The sequence below is a fragment of the Anopheles funestus genome, chromosome 2RL (genome assembly GCF_943734845.2).
Source record: "Anopheles funestus chromosome 2RL, idAnoFuneDA-416_04, whole genome shotgun sequence".
Lineage (NCBI taxonomy): Eukaryota > Metazoa > Arthropoda > Insecta > Diptera > Culicidae > Anopheles > Anopheles funestus.
Window position 1 is genome coordinate 36,242,160 of NC_064598.1, and position 18,578 is coordinate 36,260,737.

Below are 18,578 nucleotides of genomic sequence, written 5' to 3' on the forward strand. Positions count from 1 at the left end.
GAAAGAACCATCCCGAGCCAGCATCCTATAACCGCAAACGTTCCACATTCATTTCACCTTGTCCTTGAATTCACATCCTTCCAGGATTCGTCTGTACGAAGTGTTTGCTCATCCGAACATAAAAACCGGGAGCCATCCCAGCTGGGACCGCCGCACTGTGTTAGGGCACTGTGTTTACTACCCATTCATTCACACAAACACACACACCGAGAAAATCCTTCATCCTTTCTGCACTCTGCCACCCTTCTCCCCTTCCCCTACCCGCAAACACTGTCTGATACGGTGTGATCTGATTTCTCTTCTTTAATGCTGCCGAAATTCCACCCCGGAAAGGTTCACTTTAGTTTTTAGCGCACCCCTTAGCCGCTGTCTTAAATTTACGCTTTCTCCGGTCGCCCTTTCGGATGGGTAAAACTTTACTTAAATTTCATATACAACACACACTTCCTAAGGGGTGTCCTTCACTATAGGACTAATCGGGGAATGCCCTCGTTTGCCTCGTCTGGATGCTGCTCCTTGTTGTGTTTTTTTTTTGTTGCTTCCAATTTCTAAAACACACACAGATCTGTAACACCCAGAAGACGAAGGAACAAGAGAAAAAAAATAACAAGACTCATTTCTAACCCTTTTGACCCTATTTTTTGTAGGGATCGTGTTAAGGGAGCACACAATATTTTTGCAAACCGGTACTGTAATATGTTTTGTCTTCTTTTCCTTTGGCCTACCACACAAGCTTTAAAGGAATTTCTGCCAAACATTTCGGTACGGTTCTGTCACCTTACGAGATCGAAATCCTGACCGTCCTGAGCTGAAACGGGCTTGGATTTTTTTTTTCTCGAAATACTTTCACATTTTCTCTTTTGCAGTGGTTGAAGAACGTTGCAACCCCACTTTGATGCAATCCTCGTTTCTTAGAACAAGGCATAATTAACTTGTGGTTAAAGCTAAATAAATCTTACTGCATTATTAAAGCCCAGGCAGGATTATGCTTTTAAATACTCAGGACAGGAATACGCAACGAGGCCAACAATTTTGAACGATTTTAAAACAATTAATGTAACGTTGTGTATATAATTAAAAAAAATATCTTCATATTGGTGGAATCGAAAATATTAAAATTTGAAAAATAATGCCAATCAATTCAATCAGTTAATGAAATACCAGCCCAGCCGTTCTTCACAAGAAAAATTAATAAAAATAGAAAGACGAAGTATTTCCAAACCCTTATTGGCCAAGTTATTGTCATTTTAGTAACATAACCTTGTCATCTTTTATCATAACAAGACGAAAGAAACTCTTCAATCCATGCATTGCAATTGTCATCAACTTTAACCCCTAACTCACACCAAACATCCATAACAACAATTTTTCACATACATTTTGTATCATTTTTGCTTTATTCCATTTTCCATACACTTGTAACCATTTTGGTTTTGTTTTTTTTACGTGTTTCGTATGTATTCGTGCGGGTGTTCTGTGTTTGTTTCATAATTTTGTTACAGTACCATACATTACACATTTGCAGCTGAACGTTTGTTTTGTTTTACTTTACGTGTTTTGCACTTAAAATTCCTATTACCTTCCGCATTATGATTTGCTCTATGCCCCTGCCATTACATTGTACTCTTCTTATGTATGCTCGTAGAATAAGCATTTCATACACCTGAGATTGAGTTTTGCATTTATTTATTTGTTTCGGTTCTATCATAATAATAATAATAATAATAAACATGTGTGGTAAAATACATTACAACTAAAAGCGAACAACTGACAACTAAATGGCAACATGTGTTTTATTAAACTACCATCTTGAAAAGAGCTTCCATTAACTGTACTTTTGCTTGTGTATTAAAGTGTGTGTTCGTGTGTATTCTATGGCAAATGAAACTCAACAATTGGTAAAGATAAGTAGTAGTATATGGCAGCGTAATTCATTGTCCGCCAACCAGCTAAGCGCTAAGTTGGTTCTTAAAGAGCAGATAAACATATAAAGATAAATTCGCAAACATTTGTAACAATTCCAGCCATATAACTTAAGGTTTATTTAAAAAAGAAAACAAACGTGATCTCTTAAACTTAAAGCACCGGGTCGGACTTTTTGCCGTAATATCGTGTACTGAAGACGCTCCCTCTTTCCCGATCGTCTTACTCACTCAATTTTCTTCCCTTTTGGAGCAGTTTTGGAAATGGAAATATAAAAATAAACACTTCCATTCCAGCAGATTCTAATACTGAAAGGTATTGATGGTTTCGTAAAACGTTCAAATTATTAAATCCGAAAATAAAGACTACAACTTCATCCCTTGCACACACCATCCAATTTCACTATGTTTTAAATTCTCCTTTGTTTTTGCTATAAATGTTGGCTTGTTCCACAACCCAATTATCTTGTGCCGGATTTCTTCTATTCATGCCATCTCTCTTTCTCGGTGCAGTTCCAAACGATTCACACGGAACGGGATATGTTTGCTTCTACCTTACTTGTTTATGTTCGTTTAATACGCACGTTTATTGCAAAACATGAAAACTCACTTGATATTGAGCCTAATTATCTCACTGATATGGAACGATTGTTTTAAACAATATTGATAATCGGTTGCACGTATCAGGGGTTTGATGCTTTTTTCCGTTTTTGAGATTGTATGTTTTTGTTAGTTTGTACAAGTTTTTTTTGCTATACTTTTCATGTACTTTTTTAACCACTTATTAACTATCTCTTTAGATTTTTCCAATTACTTTGTTTGTAGGTTTTCCTTTTCTTGATAATTTTGTAAGATTTTGTTATTTTCCTTTCCTGTTTCACACTCCCTATACATCTTCATTCTATCTTCCTATACTACACACATCTGTTAAGTTTCGTTTGCTTTCTTTCATATCTTGGATTTGTTATATATTTTTCGTATATACGCATGTGTTGCTTCGAGTTCTGGTTTGTTTTGTTTTTCTTCTCCTTTTTTTTTTGCTACATAACAAACTTATTTATCGATTGAGCATATGAAGTAATGTAGTTTGTATCTTTTTTCACATGTCTTCCTGTATTGTTACATGAACTTCTGCCCAACTCATGAATAAACATTGGTAACTATGGGTAACTAGTTGAGTATTCTTCTTCTGCTATTTTTCTAAATCATGGCTGTGTCTGTGTGAGAGCTAAAATTATATGGAGGAATATTGTGTACAACGCTTATCTTGAAAAGTATTTCGTTACGAGAACGCTCTTTGTAACGTGTGCATAGAATGCGTCATAAAATAAAGCAAACAAATCAAATTCAAAACAATTAAAAACACCATGCGACCATGGGTGAAGCTAATGGAACGAGTCGTGTCTGCTACCGAATGGAAGAGTTGTTGGCTAATCTCAAAGATCGCTCAAAATATTCTAAATAATCAATCGGCAAACTTAAACCATATTTGGAGAGATATGTTACTCGAATCGTAAGTATTAGTTTTATGATAGTCATTTGTGTTTTCGTTTCCGAAACTTGATTCCATCCAACCGTCCGGCGACGCGCGCCTTCTGTAGACTCTAAAAATACATTCTAACATTAAATTCTACGAGTATCCCTGAGATTTCTGATTTGGCTGCAAAAGTTTCCATTTACTGTTTCTGTTTTTCCAAAAAAATCTCCCTTGAGACTGTCACGTACACGAGTTTTGCGTTATTTCTGCTCTCTTTCTTACGATTCTGGCCCCTGGTCGGGCAGGCGGGCAACATAAACGAGCGCAAAACCAACCAAACCGAAATAGACGCTTAACGAGCCTGCATTCCTGAAGCCTTGACCTTAAGCACGTCAACGTCACCCAGATGCAAACCCGTCGGCCCGTCTCGATCACCACTCCCCCGGATGGTGGTAGACTAATTAGTGTACTTCGAACACCAACGAACACCTTCGAACAACGGGTTTTTTTCTCTCTCTCTGGCGAGATACCATCATCAACTCTCTAGCCCCATTATCGGCCCGAAATGCCATTAACCAGCAAAAACCAAAACACGACTGCAACGGAACGAAACGCTAACAAAGACTCAAACTCGGACGCTACTTTTTCCGTACGGACAATTGCAATCCAAATGGTGCGTGTCTATAGGAACGTTGACAATTAATAGTAGTATGACGTTAGTCGAATCGATCTACCGTTCGATCTATACCGACCGATCGATCGATACGCTTGGTAACTCACTTCGCTTAAATGCGGTGACTGTTTACGGTTCCACCGTATCAACCTGGCGGACCATTAATTAATCTAAACACAACCATACGCCCTGACGCAAAGTACCACCAAAATCACTTTTCCAATAAAACCTAACACACGCCGGCGCTTACAAACTCGGGAAAGAGTTTGCGCCTGTTGCTTTTTTATATGTTTGCTGTATATGCGTGCTACTCGTGTCGCGTCCCACAAACACAGCACGGTCCTGCTGCTGCGGTAAGTTCGATGATTAAATTGTGCCACTAATAGCTTGTTGATATCGTTTCGTTTCGTGCTATGATATACAACGGTTATGTTCATTTTGGCATTCTCTTGCACTGTTCCTTTCTTTTCTACTATTGAGTTTTGTACCATCGTCACGATTTCTTTTTCGTTTTGTGTGCATTCACCGTAATGCTTAAGGAAGCTATACTTTGAGTTTTGTTTAAGTGTTGTTTATTGTTTTTTTTTTTTTGTATTGATTTCTTTTGCTTGTTTCTTCCCCTGCTACTTACTTACTGCACCATTATCGTTCATTTGTACATTCGTTATATTTCGTAATATTCTCTAAGATGAGATGAGGATTGATCTCTTTCTACTATCAGTTTTTCTTTGCTGTTGTTTCGCTTATGTAGAATATTATTCTTTTCATAAATGTTCCTACTCAGGTTTGTTAAAATTTGACGAGCTTCGAAACTATCGAGCGGAAAAAACTACACTCACATCCAACACACACACGCTCACACGCAGTACAGACATAGTTACGCATAGAAGAGTGGATTCAATGTGATCTTGTTTTGTCTCCCTTGTTTGTATCCCGTGCTTCTTGCGCTTTGAACATCCTTATCCGATTAGGTACGTGATTGTAGGTAATTTGTCTGTGATCTACTCCATGATTCTTGTCTTCCGTTCGTCCTCGCTCCTAATCACACAGTGGGGCTTTGTGGGGAGGGCTGCCCGGAAGAAAAAGGAAAAAGCGAAGGTAGCACAGCTGGCAGCTGAGACATTCTCTTCTCTAAATAGTTTTACACTACTATACTTTATATTACACAAACGATTTATGGTTCCGTTATTTTTTTTCTTTTTCATCCGCTTTTATTTTCCTCTACCCACATGGAATCGATTACAACTGGAATCCAGTACAAAACGATCAACGAAGAATACGTACACTACGCGTACAAATACACACAGTAGATTTCTTTTATTGCTTTAAAATGTTCTGAATGTCTCAAAGTGTATGCCACATCTATGCTAATACATAATATATCGTTCTAGTAGGTTTCCGGTTACGAAAAACCGCTCTTCATTGTACAGTAATAAATATATCGTAAAAGGTTCCCATCAGTTTCTCTTCCTCCCCTGTATCTATATCTCGGTAACTTTCGTTCTGCCACCAGGGTTACGCGCTTTTCTCTGTGCTTTCATTCGTCACCATTGTGGTAAAATATCTAGGAAGCTCTCCATCTGTACACAGGACATAATTGGAGAGAAAATAAACAATCTGCTCGAATCGGCCTCCTATCCGATCACCACAATGTACACTAGTCTTGGATTTTGGAGATGGTAAAATACAATACTCATGTTGAGGTAGAATCGTTTACTATGCACCGGAACGCTTTTCGGTTCCGAGCGTTTGAGGAATTCTTGAATGTGCGAACCTCCTTCCCTATCACCGACGGACTTGTGCTGTTGCCTGAGTTAGAAAAATGTAATACTCGTTCAGTTGCTAGCGCGAACAGTACGGTTCTCACTATTCTTGGTTAGAAATTTAACTAAAAATAAATCGATATCATTCTGATTGGCTATCTTATCCTGGAAATGGCAATTTTTCGTCCAGTTTGATTATGTTTATTTGTAAAAAGGCAACAAAACAATTTAAAAAAAAAAAACATACATAAAAATGTCCCGGTGACACTTTATACGCTTGAGGTAGCTGGTGTACATGTACATTCCTAGTCACTTACGATTTGATTCATTTTCTGTTTTTTTTTTAGTTTTGCTTTTATTTGGAATCGAAAAAAGGGAAAACTCCCCCGTGGCACCCGTTTGCTGGCGATGGCAATTAACATTTACAGGTAGTAGACGGTTGTTCCGGTACGGTTTAAATGTAACTCTATAGGTAACTCTTCACGCTCTTGACTTACAGCTACAGCGGTTTTGCTTACGGATAAACTTACGAATTTTGTTTCGTCCCCACCCGCTCCTCATGGCCAACGCAACGCGTTTGAGCATCCCTGTACAACATGCACACATACACACACTCACACACCCATTTTGTTTCATCTCGTGAAACAAACAAACATTTACACTACGCAACACACCCCGTTTGGTAGTTGATGGTGGGGCGCGATCTACGTTGCCGTCGCATCCATTCGATCGCCGCCTGTTCACAGCTCCGGTGTAAGACAGCGAAGATACAGCCATCGTCATTCGTCCACCAGCCCGACGATGTCCTTCTTGCCGCCCTTCCTGTTACCTCCCTTGCCGGTGCGTTTCTGCCCGTTGCCACCTCGCTCCTGACCTGCCGTCACATTCTTTCGGTGCGTCTCCGAATGCTTGATCATGTGATCCTTCCGGATAAAGCCTTTGCCGCACTGTTCGCAAGCGTACGGCTTGGAACCACTGTGCAGACACATGTGCCGCCTCAGATCGGTCTTGTGATTGAACTGCTTCGGACACTGTTCGCACTTGAACGGTTTTTCGCCCCCATGCTTCGCCAGATGCTCCTCGTACGATTGATTGCACGGGAAGCGTTTGCCACAGCGATGGCACTTGTACGGTTTATCGCCGGAATGGAACGTTTTGTTGTGCTGCGTCAGATAGCAAACCTTGTTGAACACCTTGTCACACTCGATGCAACGATGTACCTCGGGCTGTCCGATGGCGCTCGATCGGTTCGAACCGGCCGAATCGGCTCGCGGCTGTCCCTGCGTCTGCCCGACATCCGTTGACGTGACGCTCGGGGAGCAGGGCGCCGGTGAAATGGCGGGTGCGGTAGCTCCCAGCTGTGGCGTTGCTACCCGGTACAGCAGCTGCTCCTGGTACGGATCGACATCGTGCTGTCCGAGCGCATACTCCTTATACTTGTTGCCGTGCGTGATGTGGCCAATCATCTGACCATGTTGCAAGCGCTGCTGCTGCTGGTGCTGCTGATCGTTCGGCAAGATGGTGGTTGTCCCGTCGCTGCTGCTGGGACGCTGGTACTGGTCCGGTACGTTAGGTGAAAAGGGGGGCGCCGTATCGCCCTGATACACCTCGGCGCCCCCCGAACACCGAGGAAACCCCAACGCACCGTTACGGCTATCCGTGGTCGATTCGATCAAACCATCGCCCCCATCCACCCACTGTTGGTGGGCACCATCGCCGCTCATCATCGCCATCTGGCCCGGATACTGATGGACCGCATTACCAATAATAAGGTGATAGCTCGGCGCCTCCGGCAGGATGGTTTGGAAGGATGGAATGCTGGTGCTGATAGTTAAAGGATTGGAGATGGTGTGCATTGTGTGGTGCTGCGTGTGGGGGTGGTGGTGGTGGTGGTAGGGCTCCATTGAACTGATGGTGGGCTGCGGCGGCGGCTGCTGCTGCTGCGGCGGCTGCTGCTGCTGCTGCGGATGGTGCAGAGGCGAGCCCATGCCCATGGTGGGGGGCGTGTGGGTGCCCGTGGGCGTGCGGGTGCTGGTGGAGATGGTGTCCGGGGTGCCCGGGATGCACCCCACCGTGGAGGTGTGCAGATGGGTGGTGGGCGTGAGGATGGTGGTAATGGTATGGGTGGCTTGCTCCATTTGCTCCGCCATGTGGCTGTTGCTGCTGTTCGAGTAGATCTGCAGGCCCCTCGGTTGGGAGACTTGGACGGAGGGACCTGCTACCCCGTTTGGGGGAACCGCTGAAGAAGTGGAGCTGGTGGCTGTGGTGCCGTTCGCGCTGGTCGCGCCGGCGTACGGGTGATGAAACCCCGGTGACTGGTTCGAGCTGACTACCTGACCGCTGCTCGGATGCTGATGGCCGGGCGATGTCCCGGCCGTTGAAAACCCCGCCGCCGCTCCACCACCGTACTGCGACGCACCGGTCCCATACTCGGGACTTCTCGGTGGATCGGGCGGTGGTACCGGTTGCTGTATAGGCTGCTGGATCTGCGAACCTGCTCCTCCGCCTCCTCCACCGCCAGTGCCACCGCCAGAGCTAGCACCCGAACCATTGCCCGCACCGCCGCGGCGACCCTTGTTCGCGTAGTTCGGATCACGTCCCGGATGATGATGGACGCTGATGGGTAACGTTGCCGGATCTGGCTGACCGCTCGATTTGACCGCATTCTTGTGCAGCGTCGTGTTGTAGTGTCGCTTCAGATGGCCCGAGCTGGTAAACCACTTGTTGCACGCCGTACAGTTGTACGTCTTTGGACGACGCGCCTCGTTCGACTTCCAAGCCGTACCCTTCGTGGGCCCTGCCGTGCCCGGTAGCGATGAGGTGGCCGGCTCAAACGTACGGTACTGCGAACCACTCTCCTGTGGCGTTGTCGTACTCGGAAAGTCGGACGGACTGGTTGCCAGCTGATTGTCGTGCATCTCGTCCGCGTACTGCTTCATCGTTTGCGCATTCGTTGGCTGTGGTGCTACGGCCGGTGGTGGCAATGTTGGCGGCAGACTGTACTCATTCTTCACTATCGGACTACCGGTACCGCCGTAATGTCCACCACCACCGCCACCAAGGTACTCCGACTTTATCGTTGGCGTTGCGGAGTACTCGGACTTGATCGGATGATGGTAGTAGGCGGCTGCGGCGGCCGCTGCTACGGCGGCTGAGTGCTTCATGTCGGGTCCACCACCATGAGACGGATGCGGCAGTGACGGAGGACCCATAAAGTTGTGCGCATCGTGCCAAGACATCATCGGGTGCCGTTGCATCGATTGAAGCGGATGGAGTGAGTTCATCGGTGGCAGTAGACCACCGTCAGGTCCTGGCCCATACCCAACCATCTTCTGTGAGTCGAGATCGAGAATGTCCGATGCGGGCGCTTCCTCTTTCACAGGGTACACCGGTGTGCCGCCTGCACCGGCACCGTACGAATAACAGTTACCGCCAACACCACCGCTCTGTAGATCGACCTGATCGACGCGCTGCTGTTGATCCTGCGCCGACTGTACCGGTACGTTCGAATGTATCGTGGCCTCATGTTCGTTCAGTGCCTCATCGGATTCGCACACCATGCCACACTTCTCACACTGTATCGGCGATGGAGAAGGGGTGGGTGGTATGTTCGATCCACCCGTTCCGTTCGGTGGCGAATGTGACGGTTGGGACGATTGGGACGTGGTACTAGCGACGGTCGTTACTGTAGTGGCCGTAGATCCACTGCCGCCACCTGCTACGGTAACACCATTGGAGGAACTTACCACTTGCGGACTCATGCCGGCCGAACCGCCGCCATTGCTGCTGACTACCGCCGGTGAAGATCCATCCGGTGCACCGCCATTGCTGCTCGATCCGCCGTAAGGATGGTACCGGGCGGAGGACACTACCGACGAGCCCGACTTATAGTCGGTCGGTTGCAAAGGTCCACCAAGTACGCCACTACCATAATCAAGTCCCGTACCAGGTCCGCCGGAGTAGTAACTGCCCGGATCGTACCCCGGATGGATGTAGCTCGGGTAGTGCATCTCACTGCCCGCTGATCCGGTAGGCAATCCTAGCTGATGCGGATGTTGGCTTACTTGCTGCTGTTGCTGCTGGTGCTGCTGCTGCTGCGAGTGGTAAGGTGATGTACCACCACCACTGTAACTTTGCGGAGTTCCCGGCTCCGTTATGGTGGGTTGTGGCGTTGGTGGCTGATTGTCACTCGAGTCGGCGGCGGCCGCTATCGTCGTGTGATGTTGCTGCTGATGCTGCTGAGGTGACGCCACCGGTTTCGTGTGCGTCGGTGTATGCGAACCGGGCTGGTTGTTGTTCTCCGTGTCGGAGGATGTCGGAGTCGTGGACGACGGTGCAGTTCCGTTCGTTGTTATCGTGGCGGTAGTTGTTGTCGTTGCCACCGCTGTCGTGCCGAGTGTTGTACTGACTACGGGCTGCTGTTGTGAACCCCAACGGTTCATGCTGTCATGCTGATGGTAGTGCATATGATGCACCTGCAACGATGATGCACTCTCAAAGTATAGGCCACACTGGGAGCAGATGTGTTGCTGTTGCTGCTGCTGCTGTGACACACTTTGGGGAACCCCGTGTAGAGTCCCCCCATTACTGGCCATCACTTGATGGCAGAACCAAGTTCACTAAGTATTCGCGACGTATCGACACCGCACTGCCGCCTACTAACATCGAGATCTTCGCGCACTCCTCGACCAGTTCTAGAGATGGCGGCGAATTTCCGAACGCACTTGTATTCCCGGGAGAAGAAATGAAAAAAAACGCACTTCAGGACACACTTGTCTGCAGGATGGCGGTTCAGTACAGTATGATGCTTCACACACCGTTACCAGTCACTATCGTACGCGCATTTAATTATCCGTCGTAACGATTTTTACCTAAACGGTACGCCAGCAAACGAGGTAGTCAAAAATCATGACTTTCCTTCTGTTTCTAGAATTCGGCTATCCGCGGCACACAATACACAGCGATGTACACAAACTCAGCACAGGTAACATAGACTGAACCTGCCCGGTAACGGATCGCGCGTTGAGAATTTCCACATAAATCGATCCTAATTAACACGAAGCTTGCTCACCACCAGTTTGAAGATCGTTCGCGATCTTTTGTCTTACACAGGGTGCAACTTATGTCGAGCAGTGGAAGACTAACGGCCTAACTTCAACTGTCTCCCAATGCTGTCCCGTTGGTTTCCAACTGACTGTGGCCAGAACTGAGCACCAACACACTACACATACACACCCGCATACACACACGCACAAGCAGGCGCGTTACACCTTTGAGGTCTCAGTGTCACTTAAGTTTTCCACTCGTTCGCCTCCCCGGTGACAAACGGCAAATTAACATAGATTCTCAATAAATTTTAATTATCACCGTTTTTGTTGTGTTCCAGCAGTGCCGTGGTTCCGGTGGTAGAACATACACGCTCGTATCCCAAATAGCTCGAAGGAGTAGGAAGCACGCACAGCAGAATCTGTCTCTGGAGGTTTTTTTTTCTTCTTGCTCTTCTTCTCGGGGTCTCTGGCTTGCATTAATTTGTTGTTTTCACTTCTTTGTTTTCACCATTACGAAAACGCTTGTCCACACACCGGTAAGGTACTTCCTTCGGTTCGGTCTTATCAAGCCAGCATGTATTCTTCTTTGTTTCTTGTATGTTCCTTTTTGCTTCTCATACGCTTTCGATATGTGTTTTCCTGTATGATGATAAACCCTACTTGCTTGTACTTAAGTCGTTTGAACTAATATGTGTCAATTTTTTATTCACATCACCTGCACGGCACTGATTCAATGCATTTTTTTGACGATCGCACTATGATCACGAAACTTTGCTGAGCTTTCAATCAACACACATTCACAAAGTGCACGGGCAAACAAAAAGTAAACCGAAACCGAACCGAAACCACAATCGACCGGTAGCTTTCCGTTTGCGAAATATAAATGTTTTTGTTGAGGCTGTCCCCCCCACGTGTGGGGATCGCGCACAAAATCGCACAAAAATCGCACGACCCTACTGATGCTGCTGCTGCGTTCTGCGTCGACCGGAACGGATACTCGAACCGACGGCGACGACCACGGCAACGTTTCTGACGGACACACAGCTCAACCTGCGTTCGCTTCGGTTGAGGACGCGTTTTAAAATGAAACCGAACGATGCGTCCCAAACAAATAGAGCCCAGCGAGAATGCCGTGACGCGAGCCTTTTGCCTGTGTGACCGAATGTCCCATTCAACACGAAAAACTGGACCGTACCACCCCTTTTGCAAACCCCGCACTTCCTTCGCCTGATGCTCACGTGTATGTAGTGGTCGATGTCCACAACCACCACCATCACCACCACCACCATTATCATCGGCTATCCCCTTCGGTGCGTCTTCACGGCACCCTGTATAGCCACTTATTTAGGGGTTTGAGAAAGAAGAGTGTGTCTCTAATCTTCTACGGCCATTCTCATCTCTTTTTCTCGATCTCAGCCTCCCATGTACACTTATCCTTCGGTGGTACAGTAAAGATGCGTAACCTACCCATCCGGTGGACTCTTTCTCACAGCCAGCATTGGGTTGTGCGTCGCAATGTGCACCACCACAACCATCCTTCAACCCCTACCCGTACACCCGTGCGCTATCTTTCTCTCTCGGAGGGATTTCTTGCACACAGCATCTTGCTCTCTTGCCCAACGACGACGGCGACGACGACGTTCACTGTCCGATGGAACTTCCCTTTCCCCTTTTGCGTACACACACAAACACACGCGCACGCAAGCCAAAACATCGTAAAGGGGTAGTTTGTGTAGCTAGTCAGCAAGGCAAGGGTAAAGGAATGGCTGGCATCGCATAACACGTTGGAAACACAGCATCTTTTACATAGCCACACGCACACTGGCCATTATGTACGGTGAGGTTTGGAAAAATCCCGACACTCAGAACCACCGTTCACCACCGAACGTTGCGTTCAGGACATTCGAAAATACGCGATTGATATGAAGAATAAAACAACAAACAGCTTCAATTAAAATGCAAAGAATTTAAGAAAAAATGAAAATGATCCTTCAACAGTTTTAGCTCCTTCAATTACGGTGGAGTCGTCCATTGTTCCTGTAACAGTAATTTGATCCTCAGCGCAAAAAAGCAAACGCAATTACCATTGTTAAGGTTGGAATTTCGTTCAAAACTCTTTGCCTCGTTCCGTTAATCGTAGGATCGGTAAATGGTTTAAGAATTTCACCTTTAAAAGGATGCCCATTATTAGTATAGCTTCAGCTACATTTATTCGCACTAGAAACTGACAGCACTGACAGCATTTCGTCTCCGTGTACGATCACCGATCGCATACACACGCATAGCATTCCTCCCCTAGCCCGGCGTGTTGGTATGCGTGTTTGAATCTGTGCAAAGGAATGGGAAACGCTAAGGAGTCTGTATTATTATCCATACGCCGGTTGTCTCGCTCGCACCAACGATTCCTTTTTTTTGTTTTGCAAACGGTTGATGCTTGCAAGGCTTCGAGAAGGAGCACGATAGAGATGGAGGAAGCTTTTATTGGCTAAAAAAGGAGCCAGACTAGACTTCTGTAATCAAATGGCGCGAACGGACAGCTACACTAACGATTGCGGAACGATGGTTTAGGAAAATTTTATTTAAAAAATATGTTTAATTTCTTACATTGCCTTAAATGCAATTAAATATAAATAGATTGACTAGGAGTAAAGTTTTGCTTTTTGTTAATATTTGTCTAATTAATTCTAATCAGAGTTCAGGACGAAGAACCTATATGACTTATTTTTACAAGTAGAATATTTTTTAAAAAATCATTTGAGAATCTATCTGATTAAATATTTTATTCATGCTATCTATTGAACGCTATTTCATGCTTCATACAAATATTTTCTACTCTTAAACATCCAAAAACATTCTCCACCATCAACAACACATGCCTGGTACCGTGCGATTGTTAACCTAGCCACACTAAATCATCTGTTCCCTCTTCGACAACATTCCCCGAAAGCCGAGAGCTCTGCCGGGGCTTCGGTCGGGCGGCTAAATGAAGCATAAATGAGACACAATCAGGGCGGCAAAACCAAAACTATCACTAAAGGCGTGGGAACTTCTCCCAAGCTTGATCAAAACTACTAGCGCAGTAGCAATAATATGGCAACAAAAAAAAACCTTCTACCCAACTGTTGCTATTTACCGGGACTTAAAGTTTCCATTTGTCACAAACAGAGCACGGCCAAAGTGCTGTTCACCCCCGGTTGCTTCGGCAAATTTATTCCGCATATTGACACACGGTGCGGTTTCGCTACAGTTTGCTCACTTCCCAAAAGTATAAATGGAACCGCTATCATGGGATCCACATCTATCGAAGCACATTGTACACTATTTGGGGGAAAAAAATAATTCCCCACATAGTTCGGCGGCGCATCGTAACCTCCCCAAAAACCCAACGCTACTCTACGATAGGCGTGTAGTGTGTTGGATGCATAAATTATGGTAACGAAACAAACGACAAATATTCGAGCAATGTTTGACCATTTTTACGTTCCATTTTTGCTTGGGAGGATCACTCTCCATGTGGTATACAGCATCAACAACTGTGCGGCTACCTTCCATGCCATCGATGCTATATTTCACTAAATTCCGATGCTACGTATACGGGGCTGGCTAATCATACTGTATATGCTCTAATTAGCACAAGGCAAGTCGCTGGTATGACAACTATGTTTACAACACGATAGATAACGTGACCAATAAATCATACGAATTGAACCTGGGAAGCTGCCAATTTGCTCCGCCAAAGCGCCAAGTAAGGGGAGCGTTTCCGAAAATAAATAAATTAATTTAAATTCACGGAAGGAATTCGATACTAGATAAATTCTTGTAGATAATTTTCTACATTTTATGAAATATTTTAAACTTAAAGGAAAATAGTTTTCAACTGCCAAAAGTGTTCCAAATTTCAAGCGATTCCAAGTGCTCAACACATTTGCCAGCGATACTTAAACATATTTTTGTTTTACCCTGAACAATAAATTGCTAACTCTATCAATCAACTCCCCCGAAAAACCAACGACACACCTTACAAATCCCATAAAAGTGAACATAAAAATATTCGACCGTAAAACAGAAAACCGGGCCATAATTCGATTGCAACTCTCATTTCTTCCTTTTGAGGGAATAAAGCATAATGGTTGCAGTTGTGTCAGTACGTGTCAGTGCATATGTATGTGTGGTTGCTTGTAGCCATAATGCAGTTCATCCCTTAACGAACTCTGCACCATCCATTCGATGGTGCTTTTATGTTCGTTTTTTTTTTTTGCTTTTGCTCTACCCGTATCCTTTTCTCGTAAATTCGCCTTTGGAATGTTCGTTTCTACCTGCGTGCAGAAATGTGCATGTGCATCACGCAGTCCTCCTCCACAAACACACGGTTGTGTCTATAGCAATTCGTAGATTTATTCTTCTTTTTACTGTCCCTGTTGCCTGCCGTCCTTCCACAGTTTCGTCCCTACCCCGACAGCTTGTATGTTGTATGAGATGATGTTTTCTTTTCTGCACGTTTCTGCTACCCCTTGTTGCTTTTCATGCGTACTTATGCGCTTTGGTTTATGCTACACACCCCTGCACGCATGCAATGCGTCCTGCTGTTGTACCGAAACCAATCTTCATCCTGCGTTTGAGTATTTTCTTTTCGTTTATTTTTCGTTTTTTTTTCTTTCTCTGTTGTATTGCATGGTTTCTTCGTTTTCTTTTTTTTGCTATCCGTATCCTGTAAATGTTGTCTATCTGATTTCTTTTTAAAATGATCTTCTTTTTAAAACAGAAATGCTTTTTAGCACATGTTGTGGTACGGCTTATTGAATGCCTCAACATTCAACCAGTCACTGTGGAACAATTTCCCAAATCAAGGGACGACAGTATCATCATCAGCATGGAAGAAGATATAAATCATCACTTTTTCCACTTGCAAATCATTACTATTCAATCCGGAAAAGAGAAGAAAAAAATCTATGCCGAAGATCCTAAGAATGATTTGTTCGACGTCACCATTCCGTACGCATCAAAGTAATTAGCAGATGAACACCATTACCATACGAATACCAAACAAAACCGGAAACGATCACTATCAATGTAGTGTAGTTTACCGGGTGTTTTTCTAACCGGGGCATTGGCTCATTTATTTTCAGCTTTTTCCACCACCCAACCAACCCAAGTCCTACCGCCCAGCAAAACAAAAAAAAGGGTAGAAGCATAGACATAGCGTAGCAGGCGCAACAACAAAAAGAACGAAAAACCAAAAAAAAACAAAACGGTACCGGGCCATTGGGCCACTCGACTTCGGTCCGGGGGTTTATGCGACGGTGTGTGAAAAAAAGGATGGGTTTTGCACAACACAGAGATGGAAAAAGGATAGTTTTTCCGTTACACGATAAAACCGTCTGGGCCCCGGCGGTCCGTCGGTTTTCGAAGGGTTCCGGAACCCTCACGGAAACTTGATGAAAATGTTAGCCGAGGTTAGGGTCAGACGGAAAACCGACGACCTCCCGAAAACGAGTGACACAAACTTTGATCGTTGATTGATTCAATCCCCGGATTCGTTTGTGGCTGCTGCGTCTGCCTAAAGGTTGAGCGACCGTTGCAGTGCGATTGCATGTCGATGTGATGGAATTTTTCACACCAAAGGTTCCCTTTGCTTGAACAGCCGATCGTGCAGGTCATGCTTTAAGTTGTAAAAAAATTGAATTCATTTAAACACTGTAGCAATGAATGCTGAAGGTGCAAGGATACGGAATAATTTAAAGTAATTTGATGCACATCAATTACGAAACATGTTTCAAGTAATTAATGTTTCTCATTAGGGCGACATTTTTTAGAAAGTTTCTAACAAATACAATTTGATGATGATTAGTTGCTGGTAATGGGACAAAAACCTGTGAAGATTTAGTCTTTATTGTAACTCGTTTCATTTTAAAATAAGTCCGAAAATTTAGTATAAAAAATAAATCTCTAAGTAACAAAATTATTTTTTGTGAGAAAATTCAAATTTTAATAGCATCGTTAATCTTCCCTTTCGGACTGGGATTAAAACATATTTCCAACTTGATACGACTTCAAACAAAATACTTTCTGCTTCTATGCTCCAATCTCACAAAACTCCACTTTCCGACGCACTCATGCAAACGAAACGTATAATTTATGTGGAAAAATAGAATAAAATCAATATTCTATTCTACCTCCTAACTTTCCGGCCAAACCAGCAACACACATAGGCACACCGCCAGCGCACCGGAATCGCTCCGTATCACTTTTATGTGCTTGAAGAAAGTGTTTATGTATTACCATAACGACTGCCCAGAACTGCTGGACAGTACCGGACAAGCGCTTCTCTCTAAAGCCGCCACACACACCCGCGCCACCTTTTCTTCCCTTTTTTGAGGTGTGGTGAAGTAGAGGTGGGTGAGTTTGGTGGTGGTGTGCGCATACATACGCACGAATTAAATATATTCTCATGTGCTGGCCATAGGCGGAGAAGCGAGCACGGACTAAAAAACAATCCCCACGTAAAGCAAAAGGGACGAATCGTAAGGAAATCGGTCGACTGAAAGGGAGCAGGGGTAAGGTGTAAGGGAGTGAGTAAACAGGAGACTCGATTTCGCCAACTTACGCATTTTCATCTCACATATAAGGAAAAGTGGTTTTACATCAAGGAAGGAGATCGGTGCCCTTTTTCCCATTTGCCCTTCATTCCCCGCTTCCCTGTCAACATACACCGGGTGTGGAAGTATGGTGGTAAGGGAAAACGTACATCACACACGCATATTTAAATCGCCCATCGAGATAACTCTCCTTCGTCTACTCTCTTCGAACTCACCCCCTCCGGCAGAAGAGTTTACCCTGACCGGGGTGGTTCTTCGCCCGGTAGCATAATCTCGAAAAACTCACCCTCACTCTTGGACGCTAAGGTAATACACTGCGCTACACAAAAAAATACTGCGACTTCAATTTACTATTAATCTTTAATTTTATTAGACGCATTATCATATCAAAGAATTATGATTAACTAAACTCATGAACAAATTAACTAAAAAGGAAAGTATTTTTCGTGATAATTCTAAAATATATTCATACCCAGCCTCAAGAACGATGTCAAAATATTATTGATATATGTTCTGAATATGATAAAAACATCGTATCAACAAAGTTGTTATATTTGCCGGAGCAAAGACTTCATAAAACAGTTAAATCTCTCGTACAGACGTACACCACTGAGAAGAAGGATTAAAAAAAAAGAAATTCAAGTTTGAAACTCGAGTTTTCTACGTCCTTAAGAACGAATAAGAAACGAAGATTTTAATTGCGTTTGAGGGAAAAAAAGTTTCGGAATATTTCTTTGCCTTATACGACATACGAGAGACGTCCGACAACCAAACATGAAAATAATATTTAGACCGTTCAATAGATGAAAATTGAAAATGTCATGAAGTAAACTAAATTATAAGAGTAAACTAAACGAAACTATTTCAAACATTCCTGCAGGTGGTCAAAATCGTAAACTTATCGATCTTATCGACCGTAGATTAAACATTTCATAAATGTTAACTCTAAAGCAGATGAAAATTCAAATTTATATAATTGTATCATAAATGTGAGACACACTGTGCCATTTTACTCTGGCTGCTCATAACTGGCATCGTTTGTTCGCATTCGCACATTTCCCCGCGCTTTGTACGTGTTTGTGCCTGGCAGTCCAGCACA

The 18,578-nt window shown here is 44.4% G+C and overlaps 1 protein-coding gene across 1 annotated transcript; it reads right to left on the reverse strand.

The window, feature by feature from the left end:
* Positions 1-1,110: 1,110 nt before the first annotated feature.
* LOC125760503 (AT-rich interactive domain-containing protein 1B-like) lies at positions 1,111-12,075 on the reverse strand. Its single transcript, XM_049420688.1, has one exon. The coding sequence runs from the start codon at positions 10,428-10,430 to the stop codon at positions 6,615-6,617; it is 3,816 nt and encodes a 1,271-aa protein (XP_049276645.1). The 5' UTR covers positions 10,431-12,075; the 3' UTR covers positions 1,111-6,614.
* Positions 12,076-18,578: the final 6,503 nt, after the last annotated feature.